We start from the raw sequence: 22,688 nt of genomic DNA, 5'->3' as shown, positions 1-22,688 counted from the left end.
GTTATATAGCTCTCGATTCGCTCTTGACTTATGAATTCAAATATTCGCGATATTCCATTTTCTAGAAATTGCAATTGAGAATTATTTTATAATCGCTTTTATAGTGTGATCACTTGGTTTGACATACAATCGAACGTGCTGACTGAATATGCGTCCACATGTCTACGCGTCTATTTAATTTTACATTCTAAATCACAGCGTTAATACTTTATTTCTTCTCGGAAATATGTAACGCGTGATAAAATAGCAAAGTATATTAGACATTTAAAGGCGTCTGAGAGAACGACACAGTTTCGAGTTTAAATTTTATGTCCTCCATTTATATCTCTTTATTTTAGGCAGGATAATTATTAATCTTTCTTCTGCTATATTTCTCTCTAAAAATAGCTGAATAATTTTATTGAGAAAGTTAAACATGGAATATTTAATAACACGATATATTTTTTATTTACACGTGTTGTATATAATTTACTATATTCTATGTCGGCCGTATGAACATTGCTATGAACGCAAATATGAGAAAAGTACATAGCAATAAAATCCAATTTTCCGCACATTTCTCATTTTTCAGCACATGCAAACTCACTTAAGGGATTAAAGGTCGAGTTTTGAATTTTAAAGTTTGCATTCGGAATTAACAACGAAAACTGTTCGACAAAATTTCGGTTACTGAAATTTCGTCGCTTCCCCTAATTGAACTTTTTTCTGGTCTCTTGAAAACTCGGACTATTACGACAGCATCCCTCTCGCTCTCACCTCTTTCCAACGTTTTGGAGGCCGCATGACGACGTGTTTGCGAGAGGAGGGAACGTCGAGTGTGTCGGCTGCACTTCGCAGCTTTTTCGCGACTTCCCGCGCGTTTTTCTCTTCGGGGACCTATCGCGGCAACGACGACGACGGTGGCTACTTCAGCAATAACGATCGGACACACACCGTCGCGCCGCAAACTTGTGCACACGTCTGAAGAGAGAATGGGCGGGACAGAGCGTTGCCAACCGCACTATAATTACAGTATTTTCGCTATCATTTTGTCATGCGCTGTACAATCTCTTGTAAATTATGGTACTTGATGGTCCGGTTTCTGTGTAATTTTCCAAGACCGATCTCCTTCCAGATAGAAATTTATCGCTTTTGCGATCGAACGCACCGATTTCTCAAAATCGCTCCCATCCGGATTTCTAAATTCTTTCGAAGCGGTCATGTTATACTTAAAATTCCATAAATGTGTATGCGGCAAAATTAATCATTTAAATAATAATTATACACAACAGAAGATGTAACGATAACAGGAATATCAAAATTTCTCAGTTATTATCTGCTTTCTAAAGCTGCTAATCGCATGCTTTACGCGCGGATATCTTTCCTAAGGGTCTCCTCCAGTTATTTCCACACATATGCTCTATAATCATGCCCCTCTCTGCAAATAAATTTCGAAATACTATAATTCCCCCCGTGCCATTCCGGACTGTAGTGTTTTGAAAAGTTGGTAACGCGAAGTGGAGGGTCGTCGGGGAATGGTTTGTTGCTAGGGGAAACAGCAAAACAGAGGGAAACGGAGGAAGAGAGAAAGAGGTAGCACGACGGGAATATCCCAAAAAGGGTAGAGATCTCTCCGAGCTCTCCTGCTTGGAAGATAGAGCAGCACGCTAGAGTATCTGCTCCGTCAACGGCAGACCTCGGCCCTAACGGAGCGCGGACGAGAAGTGACTACCGCAGGCGGGTTCTGAAGGACCAACGGGCGTATACATTCCCGGGGCAGACGCGGGCGAGAGGGTGGCTCGTCGGGAACGCGTACGAGGGTGGAATTCGCGGGAAACTCTTTCGGGCGGTCGATCTCGCTTTCTTCTTACTTGTCAGACTTGTCGGGTCGATCGAGAGACCGGTTCAGCTAATTAATTCCAGTCGCGCGACACCAAAGCGATAAAATATTTCGACGCAAATATGCCAGAAGAGAGAGACAGAAATCTCGAGAGAGCTCTCGATATTTAATAATATCGTGACTTTTGTCGCGATGTATTTTTGGTCGTTTGCGTCGACGGCAATTGCTTATTAGTCGTGAGTTATCTCACGACTAATACTTTTGCGCTGACGCTGAAATACGATTCAGAGTCCTGAGTCATACGCTTGGCTGTGCTAAAGATATCTAATACCTATGACATCAGCAAAGCAAGCGCTGCACTTGGTGTAACGTTCAACTTACTTAATGGTGTATTACAGCGCTGTGCAACAGACTGACTGATTTACCGCTTTCATGCCAGAATTGGAATTATCTTAAGGGAAAAATACTACTAAGCGCATATATATTTCGTAGTTCTTTCAACTTGGCGAATCGCGCGGAAGATGTTCTATTCCGGGGAAACTTGGCGGATTAATAGGCGGGTAGAGAGGCAACTCGGTGATGTTTGAACGTGCGAGGAGCAAATATAACGGTTCGCGATGAAACAGCTGCGGCGAAAGAAACGGAGATGGAAGGAGAAGAGAGAAGTGACTGAGGTAATGGCGTAAGTTGAAATAAACGAGGACGACGTGAGTTAGGAAGAATAAAGTTTGATTCCGCGATACTGAAATGCGTCGCGATATGGAATGCGTAACGAGTTCTTATATTCCGTTGCCGGTCCTCCGCGACTCGCCGGGGCTCCGAGAATGTACACCGACGTATTTACAGGAGGATGTGCTATTTTGAATCGCGAGTAGAAATTGGATCGCGAGACTCCGGAGTCTCGTTAGGAGCCATGTAGATATCGAGCATGTGTTGATATCCGAGAAGCGCTGCGATAATGATGCGCACGTCATTGCATATTTTCATGGACGTCGCATTTATGTCCGCGCGAGAGGTATACGCCCTGTCAGCCTGTTTGCGCGACGAAAAATCGTGCAAAATAAATCACGGAGTGTTATTGAGTGCCGAGAAAAAGTTTATAAATGATGCAGCTCCATATATTCGTACGTGATTCCCCTCTGATTGTATCGCTTGGAACGTGTAAAAGTACCGAATGTACTCTAATAACAACCGACTACTCCTGCGAGAATAATCTTTTATTAATTCGTCGTATCTGCGTGCATAGTGATTACTTACTGACCCTTGAGGCTACCCGCGGTTTATCATATAATTGGAGTTGTATCGTACGTATTTTGAGATCGTTTTGCTCGGTAAAGGCTTTATTTTATTCTTTCATGGGTTATATTTGCATCTTCATGTAAAACAAAATTTTAATTATCTTAATATAAAACATATTTCTATATGTAAATCTACATGTAAATCCTTTGAATATACATATAAATTCTAAAATTTATATATAATAAAAATTTAATAAGATACCGAATATCTTTTTCACGGCTCGATAAAAAAAATTGCTTTGTGGAGGCCAATATATAATTTCGTGCAATTTCAAAGATTTCTTTTATGCTTTTTGCACGAAAAAAAGAACAAAGATGACAACAGCACAGTTTGCGCACATAACGAGCTACTTACTCACGTGGGAACAGTTTGCGGGAGATACGTTCGCAACCGAGATAACGACCGAAGATAAAGACAAATGTATCGCGTTAGCTGTGAGTAGGTGTGGTGGCTGCAGAATGCTAAGACTCGATTTATCCCTTGACAACCGAGTCGGATGGCTCTTACCAGAAGGCATGGTCGGCTGGGTAAACCTTTGTAACGCGAATAAAGTACGAGGTGGGACGTTAACGATATGATGTCTGGGAATTTCTGCGGCGATCGTTTGCGCCGCGAAGTCGGAACGAAATTGTCGCAGCTGATCATGCTTCTTTTATCGGGCGTAGCGAAAAAAACCAATCGGATTGCGGACTTTCGTCTGGAAATCCGGGGACGGAATTCCCTCGAGTGTACCTTCGGGGCGCAGCCCCGAATCTAAGTAGCTGTTGCGCGACTAATGCGTTCAGATTAGACAGATCGAAACGGAGAAGAAACAATTCTCTCCCGTCTGCTAAACAGGAGCGCGTTCGCCGTACTTATGTATGTAAGGAAACACAGTGGATAACATTGCCAAATTATGTTTCTCGGTACGAAAGCTCTCCCGAGCGAGCACGCAGACCCGATAAATAAACGCAATGCACATCGTAACATCTCGCGAGAGCAAGAGGAAGGAATATAACGGGGCGTTTTCATGCATAATTTAGATATAAAATATTTAAACCATCACTTTATGTGCGTAGCTCAAGTACACGTTTAAATAAGATTGTTTGTTTACTTGAATTATATCGGGTTTATATTCCCTCGAGAATTTAATAGCGATAAGAGTTTACAACTGCATAAATATGCATACATATGCATGTAGGATACCGAAAGTAGCTTCTACCGTTTTTAAAATGGTAGATAGGAGAGGATAAGAAAAGCGAGACGGAGAAGTTCAGGTTAATGCGTTTCCTTCAAATAAAGAGTAAGACTAAGAGCGCATAAAAATAACAAATACTCTTGTCGGTCCGTAGATGCAACACGAGACAAAGCCACGTTTAGCATTCGCGAAATAGCGAGGACGACCCCGCCCTTATGGGCGGAAGTAGGTCTCGTTGACCTTCTTCTTCTCTATGTAAATGTATTTCCCGTGGGTTACTAGGCGCGGCTTTATTACACGTTAAAGCGAGGGCGTGCTCGCGAGAGAGTGCATAAGAGGGACGCGAATTAGAATTTAAATTTTTTTCACCGGGTGGCCTTTGTGATCCGAAAAGATGCGACTAAATTACCGCAAGTCTTTGAAGATTCCGTAGACGGACGATGATCCCTGAGGAGACAGCAATGGAGTACGCATATAGGGTGCGCAAGAGGGTGGATGAGAGAGAGAGAAAGAAGGCGGGAATAAGAGGGGTTGCAGTAAGTTAAACCGAAATAAACGAGGGAGATTCGGCATGGGTTACGAAAACGAGGTTTAGTCGTAGATATTGGAATCCGCGGTAAAATTGCAGAGCGCAGCACAAAGTGCGACGAAATTTACGATGCGAGCGGGGAGGAGATGGGGAGAGAAGCGGTCTCCAGGAAATTCCGGAGTACGTTCATTATTGCGTTACTACCGTCTGCTGCAATACATTAGATATATAACGCCATTCGCCTGTAGCGACACAAACGAGTTTTACTTTTGATCCCCGCAAGCGTTCGCTTCTGTTGGTCGCAGACGATAGTGGATGGTCGACGCATGAATGGTCCGCGAGTAGAAAAAAATCAGATTCCACTGTATTCTACAATGACCATTTTTCTCTTTCCGAAAGAGCTTCGCGCTGATTGTTTTAACTTAAAAATGTACGCGGTACCTCGGATGGTCACCGCACTGTTAACGACCTGTTAATGACAGATTTTATCAAAGCACATATATCAAAAATTTCCAAGTTATAAGCAATTTAAAAAGAAAAACTTTTCACAAAATAAACTTTACGGAGAATTACAAGATTATTAAAACTACATTCTTTAATTAATTTCAGATAGAGTTTACTTTAATAGAATTTTAAATTAGCTCAGTTATAGAGGTATATAATGGTAAAAATTGGAAATTTGCAAAAAGTGATGACCTCTATCGATATTTTCGCTGAGGAAAAATTGTCTCCAAATGATTTTAAAAATCTGCCATTAGCCGATAGTGCGGTAATGCTATGAGACACCATCATTAATCACTTTAATTTTTATTTCTCTCTTAACTTATTTAATAGATCGATGTAATCGATGTAATTACGTTCTAATATATTTATCATCGTATCCATTTATTGACAAAATTTACTATATTCCATACATACAGATAATGTATACAATTAACTTAAAAATATATACTTATTTAATAGCTCATGCACATTTTAAAAAAACTAATATGGATTCGATGGAAAGAACCGAAACGAAAAACAATTATTTCATCCGACGTTATCTATCCATACATCGTAATTTTCGATTTCGCAATAATTGTCGCTTGACTATAATGTGCCGATCGTAATATCTAGACACATAATTTTTGGAGAACGGCGCTTAGTGATGCTTACTTCCGGTAGGAACCGGACCGGAATTGGGCACGACCGAGCATCGCTCTTTCCGATTCGTTCGCGATTGATGGGGTCATTAAATCAAAAAGTCCATTAGGTATCACGAGTTTTACCGTCACTTTTATGTCTGACGAAATCTAGCTACAGCTACATTAGCAGATGGCATTCAACTGTTAATTAATTTTTAAATTCTCGATAGGATTGAAGAAAAAAAGCTTATAAAATAATTATTACATTAGTTATACTATTAAAATAAAAAACAGAATAAAAAAATTTATATTATTTATACATTTCATAGAGATTTCTAATCTTTTAGTTTGTTCCTAATATTTTATTACAGTGTGTTAAAAAATTGTAGAAAATAATAATTACCATAACGCAGATTACAAAGGAGATATAAATATGAGTTACATAAAAATTGAGGAGTATATAATTTTTACTAGAATTCAAGTATATAAATGAAGGGGAAAGAATTGTCCAATATAATACAATGCGCCAAATTTCGAGTTACGATCTATATCGGAAATGTCAAGTTTTTTTCAATAAATTTTTTTCAGGCTTTGAATTTGCGATATGAAACTCTCCGCGGGTTTCCACGGTCGGTTCCTTGAGAGCTCTACATTCCCACCACAAGCTGCAATTTTGATTTCCGCGTCTGATACGCTCGTAAATCGAGCAAATTACGTGCCCGTAGTCGAAGCGCGAGTAAAACTCCGCGTACCGGTTATTGGATCCCGTTTCTAAAAACCTTCGTTACACGCAGCTCGATCTGCGAGCACAGTCGGCTTTGATGTCGATTCGGCGCTTCATAAAAGGATCACGTATCAATGAACAGATAGCATGAAAAATTTACGCGAGCGGGGTGTATTCTTTATTTCCGCCCACTTCCACGGTATAGTAAGAATCCGCCATATGTGGACGAGGGCTTTATTTATCAAATTTCCGTATGAAAGATTATATTTCTAGCGAGGAAATAGAAAAATAATAGGGTGAAAATTGATTTTTTTTTCTGTACAACGAGAAACATTTCCTCCGAAATTAAGAAATAAGATTTACGAAGATTGCGAAATATATTCTTGATTTGATCGATCCACGTATGCGATAATTGTGGGTGTATGTATTTCTTAAATGAAGAATAGATATTAATTGAATAAATTAAATAAACGATTGGATAGAAAACTGAAGTACAATTTTCCTAATATCAGAAAATCAGAGCGATTGTTACGTCGAATCAAATATGATATATCGCAATATTTCCAACAAAATTTATCACAATTTTATCATAAGTTTATGACGACCGTTAAATAAGTTATCATCATGTTTAACCACGGATATATTAGTTTGATCGCTGAACAATATTGCAACATTATTCACATCTCACTGTCACAATTATTTTAACAATTATTGCTCCTGCATGTTGCATCGTTTAGTCTCGTGAATGGAAAATAATTAAGGATAATTTTTCAATAATTTACAAAATGCATATAAATTTATGTTTACGCTAGAAATTAAATTGAAAGGTAATTTATCGCAAAATATATCCATGGGTCGAATTTCAACTTTACGTAGTTAAATCTTGTACGAAAGCCTTTACACGAAAGATTTCTTACGTTCGACAACATACGGATTCGCGACAATTTCCGGTCAAAAGAATTAATTACCAGATCGATGTTGCGCGGGCACGCCCGTATCCTTTGTGAAGCCAAAGTACATTATTGGGTTAGCGAGACGAGGCGGACTTTGAGGGTCCCGCGATCTGCAATTCCCCGGGGCAGTCGCGTTGTTCCGTTATATAGAGCGAAGTCAAACCGGAATAAACGAGCAAGATTCGACGCGGGGAACGAGCTCTCTCGCCGCGCAAGTTGGAGAGAATACCAGAGTCCGAGTGTATAAAAGGGCGGCGCGTACTGCTCTCTCGGATGCAATACGGTTCTCGGTGGGGTGTGCACCACCTCGCCCGGGTGACCTCCATTATTACATCCACTGTTACATTATTGTACTGTTCTCCGGGCCGATATCGGAGACTGGCTCGCGCTTTGGAAAACACCGCGCCGAATTGAAGCGAGGAAATTGGAGATAATGATCGCGGACGGGTAAAAAAAAAAACGCGTACCTTTCGAAAAGCGCGAGATTGGATTACCGCAGACGAACACGGCCTCTCTCCGATACATATATATATACATATATATATATATATATATATATATATATATATATATATATGTACGAGGGGTCTGGACGATATATACGTTTACCCGTGGTACGGCGTGATCCCACGGGAAAGGAGCTCGCCGACGTAGATTCGCCGTGCCCGGGATAAACAGCAAAGTTTTGAGCCTGCCTTCCTGCTCGCCTGTGCGCGGGAGAACGAGGTTACGCAATTTTGAGGCGGATACACATCGCGGGTCGGTTGCGCGCAGCTGATGACTCTCGCTGACGCGGTCTGGCTTATTAAGATAATCGCGGATATTGGAGTTTTCTATTAAGATAAAGCTCGAACTCGGCGGGGATGCAGCGAGGAAAGTACCGATAAACAGTAATAAGGTGAGTTTCTTCCGTCCCCTTCGACGCGGAGGAGGGAAATTTCATTTACGAAGAGAATCGCGCTCCCCTGCGAGAAATGTATATGCTTTCCATTTTAAGAATCATCGATAACAAGACGGTAGATTTTTATCTCCTTCCTCCTCCGACAATTTAAAAAGGCGCTTTAAATTTAAGGCGAAAGTTTACATTCCCCGCGATATATATCGCGCTAAATACAGTCAGAGAGAGAGAGAGAGACTCAAACTTTTATTTAATATACACGAGCCGGGAATGATACATGTGGCCGCGCATACGGGGCTCCAAATGTGACACATTAATACAGATCTTGGTGTTGGAAGAGCACGCGACGCTGTAGTGTTTTAAATCGCCGCCGCATTCACCGCAGAACCGTGAATAATTCGACACGAGAAGACTGGAATTTATCTCTCTCTCTCTTTAACGAAACACTTGGCCGCTAATGCCACGGTAATCCCTCCTCGCCAAGTCAGCCGGAGGGATCGCCTCTCTCGGGCGGCCCTTTATCCGAGATCATGGAAAGTCGTCGCAACATCGTGACGGCGGCACGGCTCTCGCACGGAGATAAGCACGAGAAGCATCATCGTTGATTACAGGAACACCGGCTGGCAGTCTGTGTTCCGGAACGCTAGGACGGAATTGCACGCGGCTTACGCAACACGGTAACTTCCTTAGCGCGGCCCTTTTCGACGGGGGAGAATATATCCGGGCTGACGTCCGCGCTCATGTCGGGAACGTCGCCCGTTGTAATCCAATAGTTTGTACCCGCAGTGACGTGGCGGTGCACGCCGGTGAACTCCGTGATACGATGGGATGCGGTTTGCGATGGCATATCCGCAACAACTGGCCAAAGTCGGAGAGACCGCGCGGATCCTGAATTATTCCGTTATTCTCGCGCGGATAGATGGCCCTATTATTTTGTCAATTTTCGCTCGCGGCAGCGACGCATTTCAATTCTCGAAATCTTGTAAAATCTATATATCGCAGTAATTTCCCTTGCCTTCCATTTGTCGCTCGCATACGTTTTTCTCCAAAAGTCACTCGACGCTTCTAGTTACGGAATATTCTTTATATATTCTTTTTTATAAATATTATTATATTAAATATTCTTTTATATATTCTTTTATAGCGCCCTGCGTTAGAATTTTCAAAGTAAACAATTGAAATTAATTCGTACTTTCTTTCTCCCTGACGTCGTCGCGGAATTTTTATTTCCGGTCGCATTATATAATTCCTCCTTTTACTTTATTTACTAAATTCATTTTAATTTCGTTTGCGAGTATATCACTTACGCTAAATTTTCGTCAACAGATTTCACGGATAAAACACATCTAAGGATTTGCCGTAGAATTTGCGCGCCACTAAAGAAATTCGTTTCTTACATTATTCATTAAGCGTAAGGGAATGGCAACAGATGGAGAAACCGTTTTTCAATAATTTCTGTCGTGGTCGTAAAACGATCGGTCGCCGATGACCCGCGCGTATGTATCGGAGACCTACAAACACGTTACGTCCTCCCCGGGGAACGGAACGTCATGGGATTCGGCGTGTCCGGAAAGTTAAGCCAAAATAAACGAGAGACAGACAGAAATAAGGTTAAGTTCGAGGATATCGCGGGATGTTCATAGCGGAACAGGCAGAGCAACAGGACGGTGTGTTCGTAACCAGATAGGATTTATGGCACAAACGGAAAGCTCCTGCGATAAGGGCGGAAAATCAAGGAGGAGAGGCTATAGAGAGGAGAGGATATAGAGAACATAGTAGGAAGAAAAATCGCTCGGTGCGCGACAGCACTCGTGTTTCGACTTTCCCGAAAGGGTAAGTCAGAGTTCAACCACGCTGTCAAGAATTCAACGTCGGAGTTTGTCGGAGATTTGATTGAAGCGGATCCGACAGCTGTAACGACGTGCATCCCGCCCAAGAGTGATATTTCGCGACTTTGACGCTTTAATCCGCAAATACTAGTCCATCAATCGATACAATTTATTAACTATTTGTGGATGTCGCGGTAATCGATTGTAGCAATTCTTCGATAGAGTAGATTTTTCATAACTATTTTGTCACCTATTACTTACGATCGCGCGGCCAAGAACATTATTGACAAATCTGTCAATAACCGGCACTGAATATGCATTATTCAGTTTTCTCTGACATTTGCTTAATGTAAATAATTTATATTGGATAAGAAGGTGACAATTTCAACATCGGAGAAGCGTGCATTAATTTATGTGCCAGTATAAATAGAGAAATAGCTTTCAATCTTTGATTATCGAATTTTGCACGGTGTCAGAAATCCACTAGTCTAAGTAAAATCAATTTTATATCCAGCTATATTAAGAAAGATTTTTATATTTTCTTTCAGAAAATTTTAGAAAATATTTTCAATTTATTTTATATATTTCCTCTTTCATATATTTATTTTAATATACTTTATTAGAGTTTAAGTATAATAAAGTAATAATTATAAATTTACGCATACAAATATACTAATGGATGGATTATTATTTCTTTGCGAATCTCACCGGAGACAGATTTTCGCATAGAATTCTTTCTAATGGACATACGTTATAGAATTATGAGGAAAAAAAGAGAGAAAAAGAGAAAGAAAATGAAAGAGAGAGAAAGAGAGAGAGAGAGTGCAGAGAGCATCGATGTAAACATCAGGTCGGATATATTTTTCTCGTAGAAGTGCAACATGTGCGCGCGCAAGTGCAGTATCGAGAAACCCGGATCGGAATAAATGAAAGAATTGTAGAATAGATTGCGGGAATAAGGTTAAGTTCTAGGTTCTAGGATATCGGAATTCATGGCAAAATAACGAACGGCGTACGGGATATATACGATAGGGATAAAATTTATGACGCTGCCCGAATATTTGAGTGCGAATGCAAGAGACAGTGACATAAGAGAACTCACGTTTAGTGCACTCTTCGCTGCAGATGAAGCTAAAGGACCCTTTAGTGTTTCGGACAACTACAATTTCACCTTTCGCTTTTCACCCCTTTTCGATTTGTCATCTCCTCTCTCTCTCCCTTTCTCCTTAAATTATTCAAGTTATTGCTAAGCATTCCCGAATGTGCGCGTGACTTTGCTTCATCATTGTTTTAAGTACACTTCTGCTTGGTATTCTTCGAGTGAGGGAGAGAGTCTCTCTTATACGATTCTTATATAAAATAAATATTTTTGCACCGACATATCATATTTATCTTCTACCTTTTTTTATTTCTCTTTCGATTTTTATCATTTCGGTGTTTACCGTTCACTGCTTTGTATCTTTAACATTCTCCGCTCTTGAATTATTCTTGTTCTGATGGGGCTTGTTCCAGAATAATAAACAGATCTATTTTTCTCCTTTCCTTGATCTTTCTTTTTTTCTCTCTTTTTGCTTTCCTTTTTTTCCTTATTCTTCCTTTCGGCACTAGGTCTCCCCTGAGAATTACGAGTTCGTTGGTTGTGCTACTGGCAAGAAGTAAGGTGTATCTTTTCATTGCGACGGTAAAACTCAAAGCCAAAAATGCGAGATGAGCGGGTTATATATATGTATAGATAAATTGTGATAGGTAAAATCGTTGTTGAAAGCAACAACGACTTTATAGCGTTAGAGCGAGAATCCGATCAGGTATCGCTCCTCGATCGTGTATCGAAACGTCAATCGTAATTGTCGCAACGGTCGAAATCGATATCGCGCGCATAGCTGGCGATAAAATCGCGACAGCGAGGATCGATTTGGTATTAAAATTTCACGCCGACGAGCGAGGATCGAATGGATTACGGATTACGGAAATCGTCGGGTCGAATGGATTCTCCTCGCTAAAAAAGACGAATACATTGGTGAGAAAGCTAAGAATCATCGAATCGAATATCGCACCAAATTAGGAAGAAAGCAATTTATCGTAACTAAATGATCACGCCCTTCAAGGTTTACAGAAAATTTATACAAGGATATATTAAAAAATGTGAAACAAAAGATTAAATCTCAATCGAAAGATCTCAATCAAAAATAAAGATTAAAGAGACGATGCTCAAGTTGTGACTATTTAAATTTCAAATGTCACAGATGACGAAGATTCTAAAATTTGATCTGATCGAACTGACGCGGAACTTGACCGTGGAATTTTGTGTTAAATAAAGAAAGGAAGTAAAAGAGGGAAAGAAAGGCGTAAAACTAGGAGAGAAAGCTTCGAAATGAGTTTGAGGAACAAGGTTAAGCACTAGGATATCGGAATGTCCGGTGAGGTGGAAAAGAGATTCGTACGGAATACGATGGCAACTGTACAAATAGAATAGAGTCCCTCTCGGAAAAATCAAAGACGAGAAAAATACAGTTTCTTGGAGCATCCACCGTATTGCGGTGGTTTAGTAGCGTGAGGCCGTTAAACGGCGGCCAAGCAAATAGAATGAAAATCGCTTCTAGGAGAGATGTATGAGGGAATCGACCTCGTCGAGTAAATTAAAAGCGAAGGACGACACGTCGTTGTTGACGTTCCACCAAATGCACGCAAAAACCAAGCAAGGGAAACGTGAGCTTTTAGAAAAAAAAAGCGTATTAAAAAGTTTCGGTAGATGGATGACGAGTTTTTATAATATCGGGCTGTGGCGTTATAATAGATCGTCGTTAGTGTGACGTCTATTTCATACATCATATCTTTTCCTTGACAAAAAATAAATTTACGAAAAAAGAAATAATCAATATTTATTATGTTATAATAAACATCAAAATCATCAAAGTTATCAATGAAATATATTGATAATATTTATTTCTTGGAGTCGCCGATCATTTCGATTTATCAAAATTTATTAAATATATCTAGCTGTCATAACGTTTTAATTATTTCTTTATCATAATTTTCATAATCAAATAACAATTATCTTGCACCCTTTTAGTTCATGTTGCAAATCGAGCCTCTTGGTATTAATACGATTAAATAAACAAAGTAAACGCATCGTTGTAAATGCCGAAACGATGATGAAATTGAAAGCCTCATCCATTCTGCTTGACGCACGAAGATATAGTTGCCGAATGTACCCATACAACACTGTGGTCGCGATATCGGAATTCGGGATATATACGTATAAGATGGGCGAGCCAAAGTAACCGCGGGAGTGCTTCGAAATGGGTTGCGGGAACAAGGTTGAGTTCTAGGATATCGGAATATATGGGCGCGTAACACAAGGGGGGGGTAGAGAGGTAGGTAGGTAACACGTGAAATTTATGGCATCGACGGAAGGAAAGGTCCCTAAAGAAGGGAGCACGGGAGAAAAAGAAAAGGGCCGGTGGAGAGGAGGAGAAGAGTATACTCGAGGACGTGGAATAAAATTGTTCGGTCTTTACATAAAACACTAGAACACCCGTCGAAGGCGAGAAACGAAATATCTCGTTTCGTCGGCGCAACAACATAATTCTGCCGATTCGATCCGCGTCGATGGGGATGTCTCGAAAAGGAAAAAAAAAAAGAAAAGAAAGAAGAATCAGGGACGAAAAAAAAAAAACGGAGAGAGAGCCGAGTTGTATCCGGCGGAAATCCTCCGGTGTAGCGAGATCGAATTCCTGGCCACTCCCGTCTCGCGTGGAATAATAGAACGCTCGGGGGCGAATAATATTTAAGGATGCGGTTTTGCTTCTCTCATTCTCGACGGCAACGGCAGCGGCGAGCCGTGGAATAAGGATTTTATCGTGAATCGCCGTAACGATCGTCCTTACGACGCGATTCGCCACGCTCTCGAGGGCAAAACAGCCGCTCGCGTATTGGCTCGAGTTCAAGTCGAAACGAGACGACGACGGTGCCGGCGAAAAATGCGTACCCTGAAAGCTTCGGTAGTATGTTATTTACGAATCGCTATTAACCCCGCGATGTGACCTACTGCTCTTCTTATCTGAAAATTTTACGCAATAAAATCGGAAACGATAACTCAGGTTTTATATTCGGGACGTAATCTGATTCATCTTATCTGAATGTGTTCCTACACAATCAGATTTAAAATGAGAACGCTGCTTTTATATTGCAGCATGTAGTCTGATGAGTGTAGAGCAAAATAAAGATTTCAATGAGTCTACTTTTAGAAATTTTGTTTAAAGAAAAGTTGCATCTTCGATCGTACTCGAGATTTTAGATATCTCTCGATTTTATTTCGCATCATAGATTCAATTACATTGTGATTTGTGTTGAAAAATAATCATAATTATTTTGCTAACGGTCATTAAAATTAATTACATTTTTATGTGATAATTCTCGACACTTAATGACCCTTGTTAATTTATCAGTACTCTGTTATGTAATTGGTAATTGATTGAATGCCACGCGATGTAAGGTGATTACGATGCGTATTATTAGTTAATTTAATTGGCCGTTCTCTCTCTCTCTCTCTCTCTCTCTCTCTCTCTTTCTCGCGCAGCATCGCCAATAACATCGCGTGTAGCGGGCAAATGAGAAGCTAATATAGACGACTATGTACCACGCGGTACATATTGGACCGCATTCAAATCGAAACTCAAACAATGCCACGGACGTGTTTCCGGGATCGTCAATGGATGCTAAGGAATCTGTGCTAAACGTTTTGCCGCATGTCCCGAAATTACTTTGAACTTTGGCGACCGTCTCGGCCGACGTTTGCTGTACACATACAATCATACGACGGTACGGCGGAGGAATGGCAAACAATGTTATGTCAATTTAATCAGACATCGATTTTGCGACTGGTATGAAACATATATGCGTATTTGTGCTTTTATGAATGGACATATGTAAGAGAGATGTTATCGGATCTATTTGTTCCTTTACTTTGCCTTTAGAAAGTTAAAAATATTTTAACTCTTATTTTCTAATGAAAAATCTTTCGATATCGATTGTGAGAAAATAATAGAGAAAAGAAATTGAAAATGGTTTGATTGAAAACTTACCTGACGAGTTTCCTGCTGTCTGTGTCGTCTCTGTTGATAGCTCTGAAATCAAATTCAATTGTAACGATTAATGATTCAATAATTGTTATGCGCGTATGATATGCATATACATATATATATATCAAATATAATCAAATAATATTAGTTGAGCGGTAAGAAGCGCACTAATCATTTTCTGCGAGTTACGTAATTTTATAATTGCGTCGGTGACAGTATCGCTCTTGCGGCAAATTAATTAAACGAGTTTCTCTTCGCCGGTCAATTCCTTCGAAATTTTCCATAAGGGCCGTAATTCCGTAAAGAGGTTACGGCAATGCGACTCTTACTGAAAGTGGCTTTAACTAGTTAAAGTCCATCCCTTGTCGACGGGAAATACCTTTAACCGCGTCATCGCAGTCGACAATGCCAGGGTCTCATTGGGATACCGATATATCGATATTATAGAGGAGTGCAAAAGCGATTGTAACACAACAGAGAGAGAGAGAGAGAGAGAGAGAAAGAGAGAGAGAACTTCCCTTTATTACCAACTTTGAAATTATCTATGTATATTACTAACACTGTCTCAAATTAAACCGTCTAACTTGTGTACATATTTGAATCTTCTCTATCAAACATTATTTAAACAACAATTATCGTACTCAAAATTTTTATGAATACTTATATATATTATTTTAATTATAATTATAATATAAATTATATATTATAAAAAAATTTGTATAAATAAATTTTTACAAGTTTCTTGTCTCAAGAAACTTATAATATAAGTACATATTTTTCGTCAATATTAAAAAATATATATTTGCAATGGCTGGATCGATCCGTTCTCAGTGCGCCATGGTTACAAGCCAGAATCTTGCTCTAGGGTTAAATCTATCTGTCTCGCGAAACGAAGCGCGCTCTTCTAAATGCGGAGAAATCGATCGTTGCGGTTTCGCTCGCCGCGAAGCAAATTCTCGACGCGAACTGTCGAAGGCGAACGTGTTCCGTCGTTAAAAATGTAAACTCCAACGATCTTATAAGCGCGGGCATAGTTCATTTGCCTCATAAAGGCGAAACTAATGGTCGGCGCGGAGTTATGTATCCCCTATTGGCTCGCATTCAAGTCGAAATTCAAACCGCGCCGTTGAAACGCGCGACATGATCACCGGCCGGTTCGTTTACTCTAGGTTGAAGCACGAAGTCAGCTTGTCGAATTATTAACCCTTTCGTTATCGGGCAAAATTTATGCAAAACGTCGATGATTTTAGGCAATTTCGTGTATTTTAAAAGATTAATGTGTCTTTCTGCAGTATTGTAAAGCTACTCGTTGTAAGATGGGCGTATTATACATTTTGCGATCGATTATCTATAAATTGCTTGAAGGATGAAAAGTTCATTTTTCTTCAAAACTTTAAATTTCTTGGAAGAAAATTTAATCGTGTACAACTGCTGATTCACTTTATTATCAATAGTTTTATTATAAAATTAATTGGTAATTATCTAAAGAAAAGGAATGAGTTATAATACAAAGAATAATAACAAAACGTTATATTAAGTCATGTAGAAACATTTTTGATGAGTTAATGCAAATAATTATCCAGCGCAAACTGATAAATTGCAATATTTTACATACGTTTTTATTTTTATATAACTTATTTCGCAGTAATCGCAATAAAACGATTGAAATGACAAATCGATGACGATGAATCACAAACGCGGAAATAGCGCGCATACCTACGTATCGTTACATTCTCGAATCGGCATTGAAACGATGTCGTGAAACAGGTACGTGAGATCACCGCAGGATAGGAATCGAGATATTACCGCCACCGGTGGGAAGCCGGAACATTTGAAAAGAATTTTATTTTCTCATGCATTTTTATATCTATGAAGCATTCGTAGTGCTAAAATGTAACATCGAATCATCGTAACATCGAAGTACATTCGTAAAGGTTAGGTTAGGCAAGTTATTGCCAGCTAAAGATATGATATAACAAAGATTCTAAATAAATTATGTGAAGAAATAATATAAGCTCTATCATTAAAAAATTTATTTTTTCTTCGCAAAAATCTACTAAATGTGTGTATTTATTACAGGCCTAAAAATTTATATAGATTTGAAAAACAGAAATAATTTTGGTCATTAAAGACGCAAAGATTTATTTTAAAACTTTTGAAAATAAATTTGTAAATTATCATTTATTACCTAAATTGTCATGTTTTAATAAAACTATGATGTTTAATTTTTTAAATATGACATAACTTATTAAAATTTTTATTTTTCCAATCATTTAAAAACCTTCAATAATATTTCAATTTCGGTATTTAATATAATCACAAGGCAAATAATTAGCCAAAAGCTTTTGTTAAAATTCCATCACAGTAGAATGTTAATTATGATAATTAAAAGAGGGAGAGAGAGAAAAGTAGTTATCAATTCTTATCGGAGAAAATACTCGCGACTGGATTAGACTCGCGTCATTAGAAATCTTGTCACGTGGAATAAATGGACATTTCCATTCTTCGAACAGAGAAAAATAAATCTATAATTTCTACAATCTGTGATCGCAATTTTCTTACTTATCCTGAAAGAAATGTGCCGCGTATAAATAGATATTAAATTAGTGATGAATTAATACCATAGAACGTATAACTTATATTCTTTGTATATAAAAATTATTCAAGATTTCCAAAAATTACCGTTCCTTTTTCTTCGAAAAAAATTTAAATATATTATTATATCATAGAAATATTTTATTTAACCACTCTTGGATTAAAAAATCAATTGCTTTTGAACTTTTATAAAACAACTCCAATATTAATTTTTTTTTATAATATCGAAATTAAATTTTTAAACTTTAGTTTTTCATTGTAATGTTAATTTCTCTTCTTTTTCGCTCGCCTCGGTCTCTTTAGTGAAAACTCTACTATTTACAAACGTATTTACACTCTTAGAATTTTCTAGAAAGCAGGCTAAAGTTACAATGGCGGTCGAGAAAGCAATTCTAGCCGTAAAACACCACAACGATGTCAGTGGTGGTGCAAATTATCGGTTGTACGAATCCGACAATTTAGCGTTTCATCGTTGTACGACACGACGCTATTCAAATCTCGCTCCTGTCTTCGCTCCCCGCTCCACCGTGGCGTAGTAAAACAAATCCTTTTATCCCGAACGACGCGTTTCGTCTCCTCGAAACCGTAGCCGCGTTCATCCCGCAGGATGTGTTCGGGATGAAGAGTGTAGAGAGAACGACGCAATTCTACGTTGACGGAGAATACTTTGTCGGGTTACAGGAGGGAGGGAGGGAGCAGGTCGAGGCACATTGCGCAACGCGGCACGTCTGCATTCTGCTCCCCCTCCCCCCTCCTCTCCCCCTATCACCGTCTTCCGCCCCGTTATCCCCCCCCCCCCGGCGACGGCTGCAGACGGCGCATAAGCCACTCGTCATTATTTCATCGAAGTCGGTAGTTGGTTCAACAGGTACATATCTCTAGCGCAATATGCTTGCCGCGGTCTCGATTCTGTCGTCTGAGAAAAGAAAGCGGGACAACGGACAGGGTCACCGATTCGCGGGAGGATGCTTGCATACAGGATATCGCAAAAGTGGAGCACAGATATTATTCAGTGTTGGTTTTGTCTTGAACGCGCAGCTCTTTTATATTAATTTCTTAATAGATTTCAACGCATTGAATATTTTCAACGCGTTGAAATCTATTAAGAAATTAATATAATAAATAACGAGGATACAACGTACTCTAAATTTCTAGGTGGAAAGTTCAAAATTAAATTTACTTATGTAATTGCCAGTGCGAAGAATACGCTGATACAAAATTTTTTACCGTTCAATCGTTCGTATCGTCTCTATCGTTTTTATTCCTAGCACTTCTAAAAAATATAGGCAATTTTTTTTTATGACACCTATATCCTCGTGCATATCATTGCTCTATATCTTTCTACGATGCATGTGACACGCCGAGACGAGAGAATGTCGAACACGGGGAGCTCGACGAAACTGGCTTCGAGCCAGAGCATTACTTCTGGGAAGGGTTAAAAGAAAAAGAGTCAGAGGAGACGATACATACGTGAGAGTGAGAAAATGGAAAATGGAAAATGAGAAAAAGAAAGACAGAAGAGAGAAACAGGGATCGAGGGGCCGGTAACCCGAATGAATATTTAATTTCTGCATATCTCACCCCGGTAAAGTTCAGAGCAACGGGATGGCCGGCTCACTCCCAAGAGGATAGAAGGAAGAGCCCTGTGTCCCTTGTACTTCCTAGCAGTCCCCGTGATATAGGGTAGACACTCCCGAGGATCTCTCTCGCCACCGCTACCGCCGCCGCTATTACCCTATCCCGCACAACCCCCAATCCTTTCCCACTCTATCCGGAGAGCTCGCTCTGCCGGCTGCTTTCCGCCGCGGTCGCTCGTGGCCGAAGGGCCAATTACGACCTTCCTTACGAGAAGGCGGAGACGAGGGTGAGCGGGATGGAAAAATACCGGGAGAGAAAGAAAAAGAAATGACGACGAGAGACGGAGAGAGGAAGGAAGGGAAAGACGAGAGTGCAGCGAGTGCCTGAAGAGCGTAGAAGCAGGAGATGGTCGAGAGAACGAAAGGTCGTGAAGAGCCGGGGATAGTCCGGAGGGTTGGTTCTAGACGAAAGTATTTCCACCGAGATCTGGATCTTAGACTCGATGGACCGCAGACCATCTAGGAGAGGCGGAATATGGACGCGCCGTCGACAGAGTGGGGTTGGAAGGAGATGCAGGGACAAGGGAACGAAATGGGGGTGCGGTCGAAAGTTTCAGTGGAAAGATAAAGGCGCGAGCGAGATCGATTAGTGCGCCCAGGGTAACGAAAGAGTAATTTATAGTGAGCAAAAGCGACGGGCTCGAAAGGGAAGCAGAATGGAATAGTAAATTAGCGAGAGAGAACGAGGACGGAGACCATGGTTGAGAGAGAATGAAGAATTGACGAGGATGGAGGGAAAAGGACGGTTGAGTTGGTCGCAGAAATATTTAATTCTGCATTCTACGGTTTGTACAGGTCGACGACGCGCGAAACGTAATTTATATATACATATAGATATACACACACAATCTAAGATAATAATGCACTTTTTTAAATGAGACTCTCGCTCGATGGAGGCTAGATAAAAGAACGAAGAGATAAGGAGAAAAGAGCTTTAGGGAGCATCAAAGCCGGACGAGATTGGACGCTAAAAATGTACATAGCAATTGGACAAAAGAGCGAACGGAGGCTGGTAAGGAAGGATGGAAGCAAAAAAGGCCTCCGTGACGGGCGTTGAAGGAAATCCCGAAAAAAAACACAAATAACAATCAACGAAGGAGATCGGCAAAAAGGGGAAAAAACACGTGTAGAAAAATCGTCGTGACAAGTAATTCGGGGTGTCGAATGCGAGTCGAAAAATAATCCCAGAGCAGTTGCTGAAAAAAACTCATAAGATTTTATCTGAGGAATTTTTTTGTTGTGTCAAACGTAGAATATAACGTGATAATCTGTGAATTTAAATAATTTCTCACGTAATATTTTCCTTTATAATTTGCATGCAATTTATATTAGATATGTCAATTATTAAATTATTAATTAGTTAATAGGTTAAAACAGTTACTTAGATTTTTAATCAATTTTTTTATGTAATTTATTTATATCCTGCTGTCAATCTTGAAAGCTTAAATTTATTTTAAGCTTATTTTCAATCCAATTTTAATTCAAATTTAAATATTCGTAAGTGTATCGAGTTTTAAGGAGTCATATTACACATCACATCTAATCGTTATTAGATTTAATCTTAAGATAAACCGGAGATGCCTCTATTTCTCTATCTAATAAATGGGAAAAGTCTTGGACGTCGAGGGAAAGGGCCAGTCATCGCGACGTAACGAGAAAAATGCGACGATCTCGTAACTCTTCATCTCAACCACGCGAAAATCCTGGAGTGGTCGTGTGGTTACGAGCGCGAGATACTCCGGATACACAGTGGCCATTGGTGGCGGTCGACACCAGTCAGAGGGACACGAAGTAGAATGCAGATATAAAAAGTAAATAAAGAAAAAGTAAATGAAAATGAGGAAGCTACCTACTGGGGACGGTTGAAAGGAGTATAGCCGGCGAGGGTGGAGAAGAAAGACAACAATGAAGACGAGGGTCGGGTAAAAATAAAAGAAGAATATCTACGGGAAGATGGGCGAGAGAAGTAGTGGAAGGGAAAGGGGATGAAGTGGCACGAATGAACGACGACGACGAATGAAAGAAGGGAGGAAAAAAGAAGAGGAAGAAGCCGAGGCTGGTAATTTGGAGTCGACCATCCACTCAAACCCCGGGTACTAGTGGTGGTCGACCCGCTCCTGTACCCCCTTCGCTAAAATCTGGATCTTACTCGATTTAAGTAGACCTTAAAAGCCGGATAGCTCGTTATAGAATAAAGCATCGTGCACATAATATCCGACCTGATTCGAAAGTATGTCGCGAGCATATCCCATTGTCAGAATAAAAGCTAGATTACGCGTATGAACGTGTGAATAGACGAACACATAAGTCGTCTCGGATATAGCATGAGATGTAGGGACTTTGAAAGTCTTATTAAAACAAATATTATCTCACAGACGTGTGTTTCTACATCATTTGAATTTATCTTACGAAGTTAAGGCTGTGTTATTTTTAGAAAATTATTCAAGACATTATATATACATATCTAGTTTTTAGTCAAAACAGAGAATTTTTTAATAAATTACACATTACATTAATCAAGGCACAAATTAAAAAATTAACTTGAGCAGTGATATTTAAATATCCATTATTCTACTAATAATCATATTTCAAAGGATTATGCAATAATAGTATCTTGCAATAATATAGTAATATATTTTAGTCTTTTCCCGACATGTTGACCGACATAATTATAGTTCTAATTTTTAGATCTTAAAATAAAATACATTTCCGCAAGAGTTAAGAACCTTTTAATTGCTTCAGTATAATAGTGCTAAATGCGTTTTGTAGAATACGCTGAAACAAGATTAGTTCGCTATCTAATTTTGCGGACGATTATACGGATAGACGGCGAGGCGAAGCCAAAAGCCGCGGAATTAAAATTAGAATTCCAGCGGATGGGATACACGGCAAAAAGTCGGTGGACGAGGTGAGGAGGGATAAAGAGGGGGACGAAATGAGAGACTTCGCGACAGAGAGACGAGAAAGAGAGAGATAGGAAGCATAGGAAGGCTGGGCGAAAATACGAAGAGACGAGAGGATGG

At 39.7% G+C, this 22,688-nt stretch overlaps 1 protein-coding gene across 2 annotated transcripts in view; it reads right to left on the bottom strand.

The window, feature by feature from the left end:
* The window catches only part of LOC105249571 (insulin-like growth factor-binding protein complex acid labile subunit), a 193,587-nt gene that overhangs the window by 34,161 nt on the left and 136,738 nt on the right, over positions 1-22,688 (bottom strand). For both annotated transcript variants that reach the window (XM_011255132.2, XM_011255133.3), the window contains exon 4: positions 15,437-15,478. In XM_011255132.2, the coding sequence (XP_011253434.1) occupies positions 15,437-15,478 (42 nt within the window). The remainder of the gene's footprint in view (positions 1-15,436; positions 15,479-22,688) is intronic.

The sequence above is a fragment of the Camponotus floridanus genome, unplaced genomic scaffold, assembly GCF_003227725.1.
Source record: "Camponotus floridanus strain SB8 unplaced genomic scaffold, Cflo_v7.5 scaffold112, whole genome shotgun sequence".
Lineage (NCBI taxonomy): Eukaryota > Metazoa > Arthropoda > Insecta > Hymenoptera > Formicidae > Camponotus > Camponotus floridanus.
This window is presented reverse-complemented; position numbering and strand designations above follow the sequence as displayed.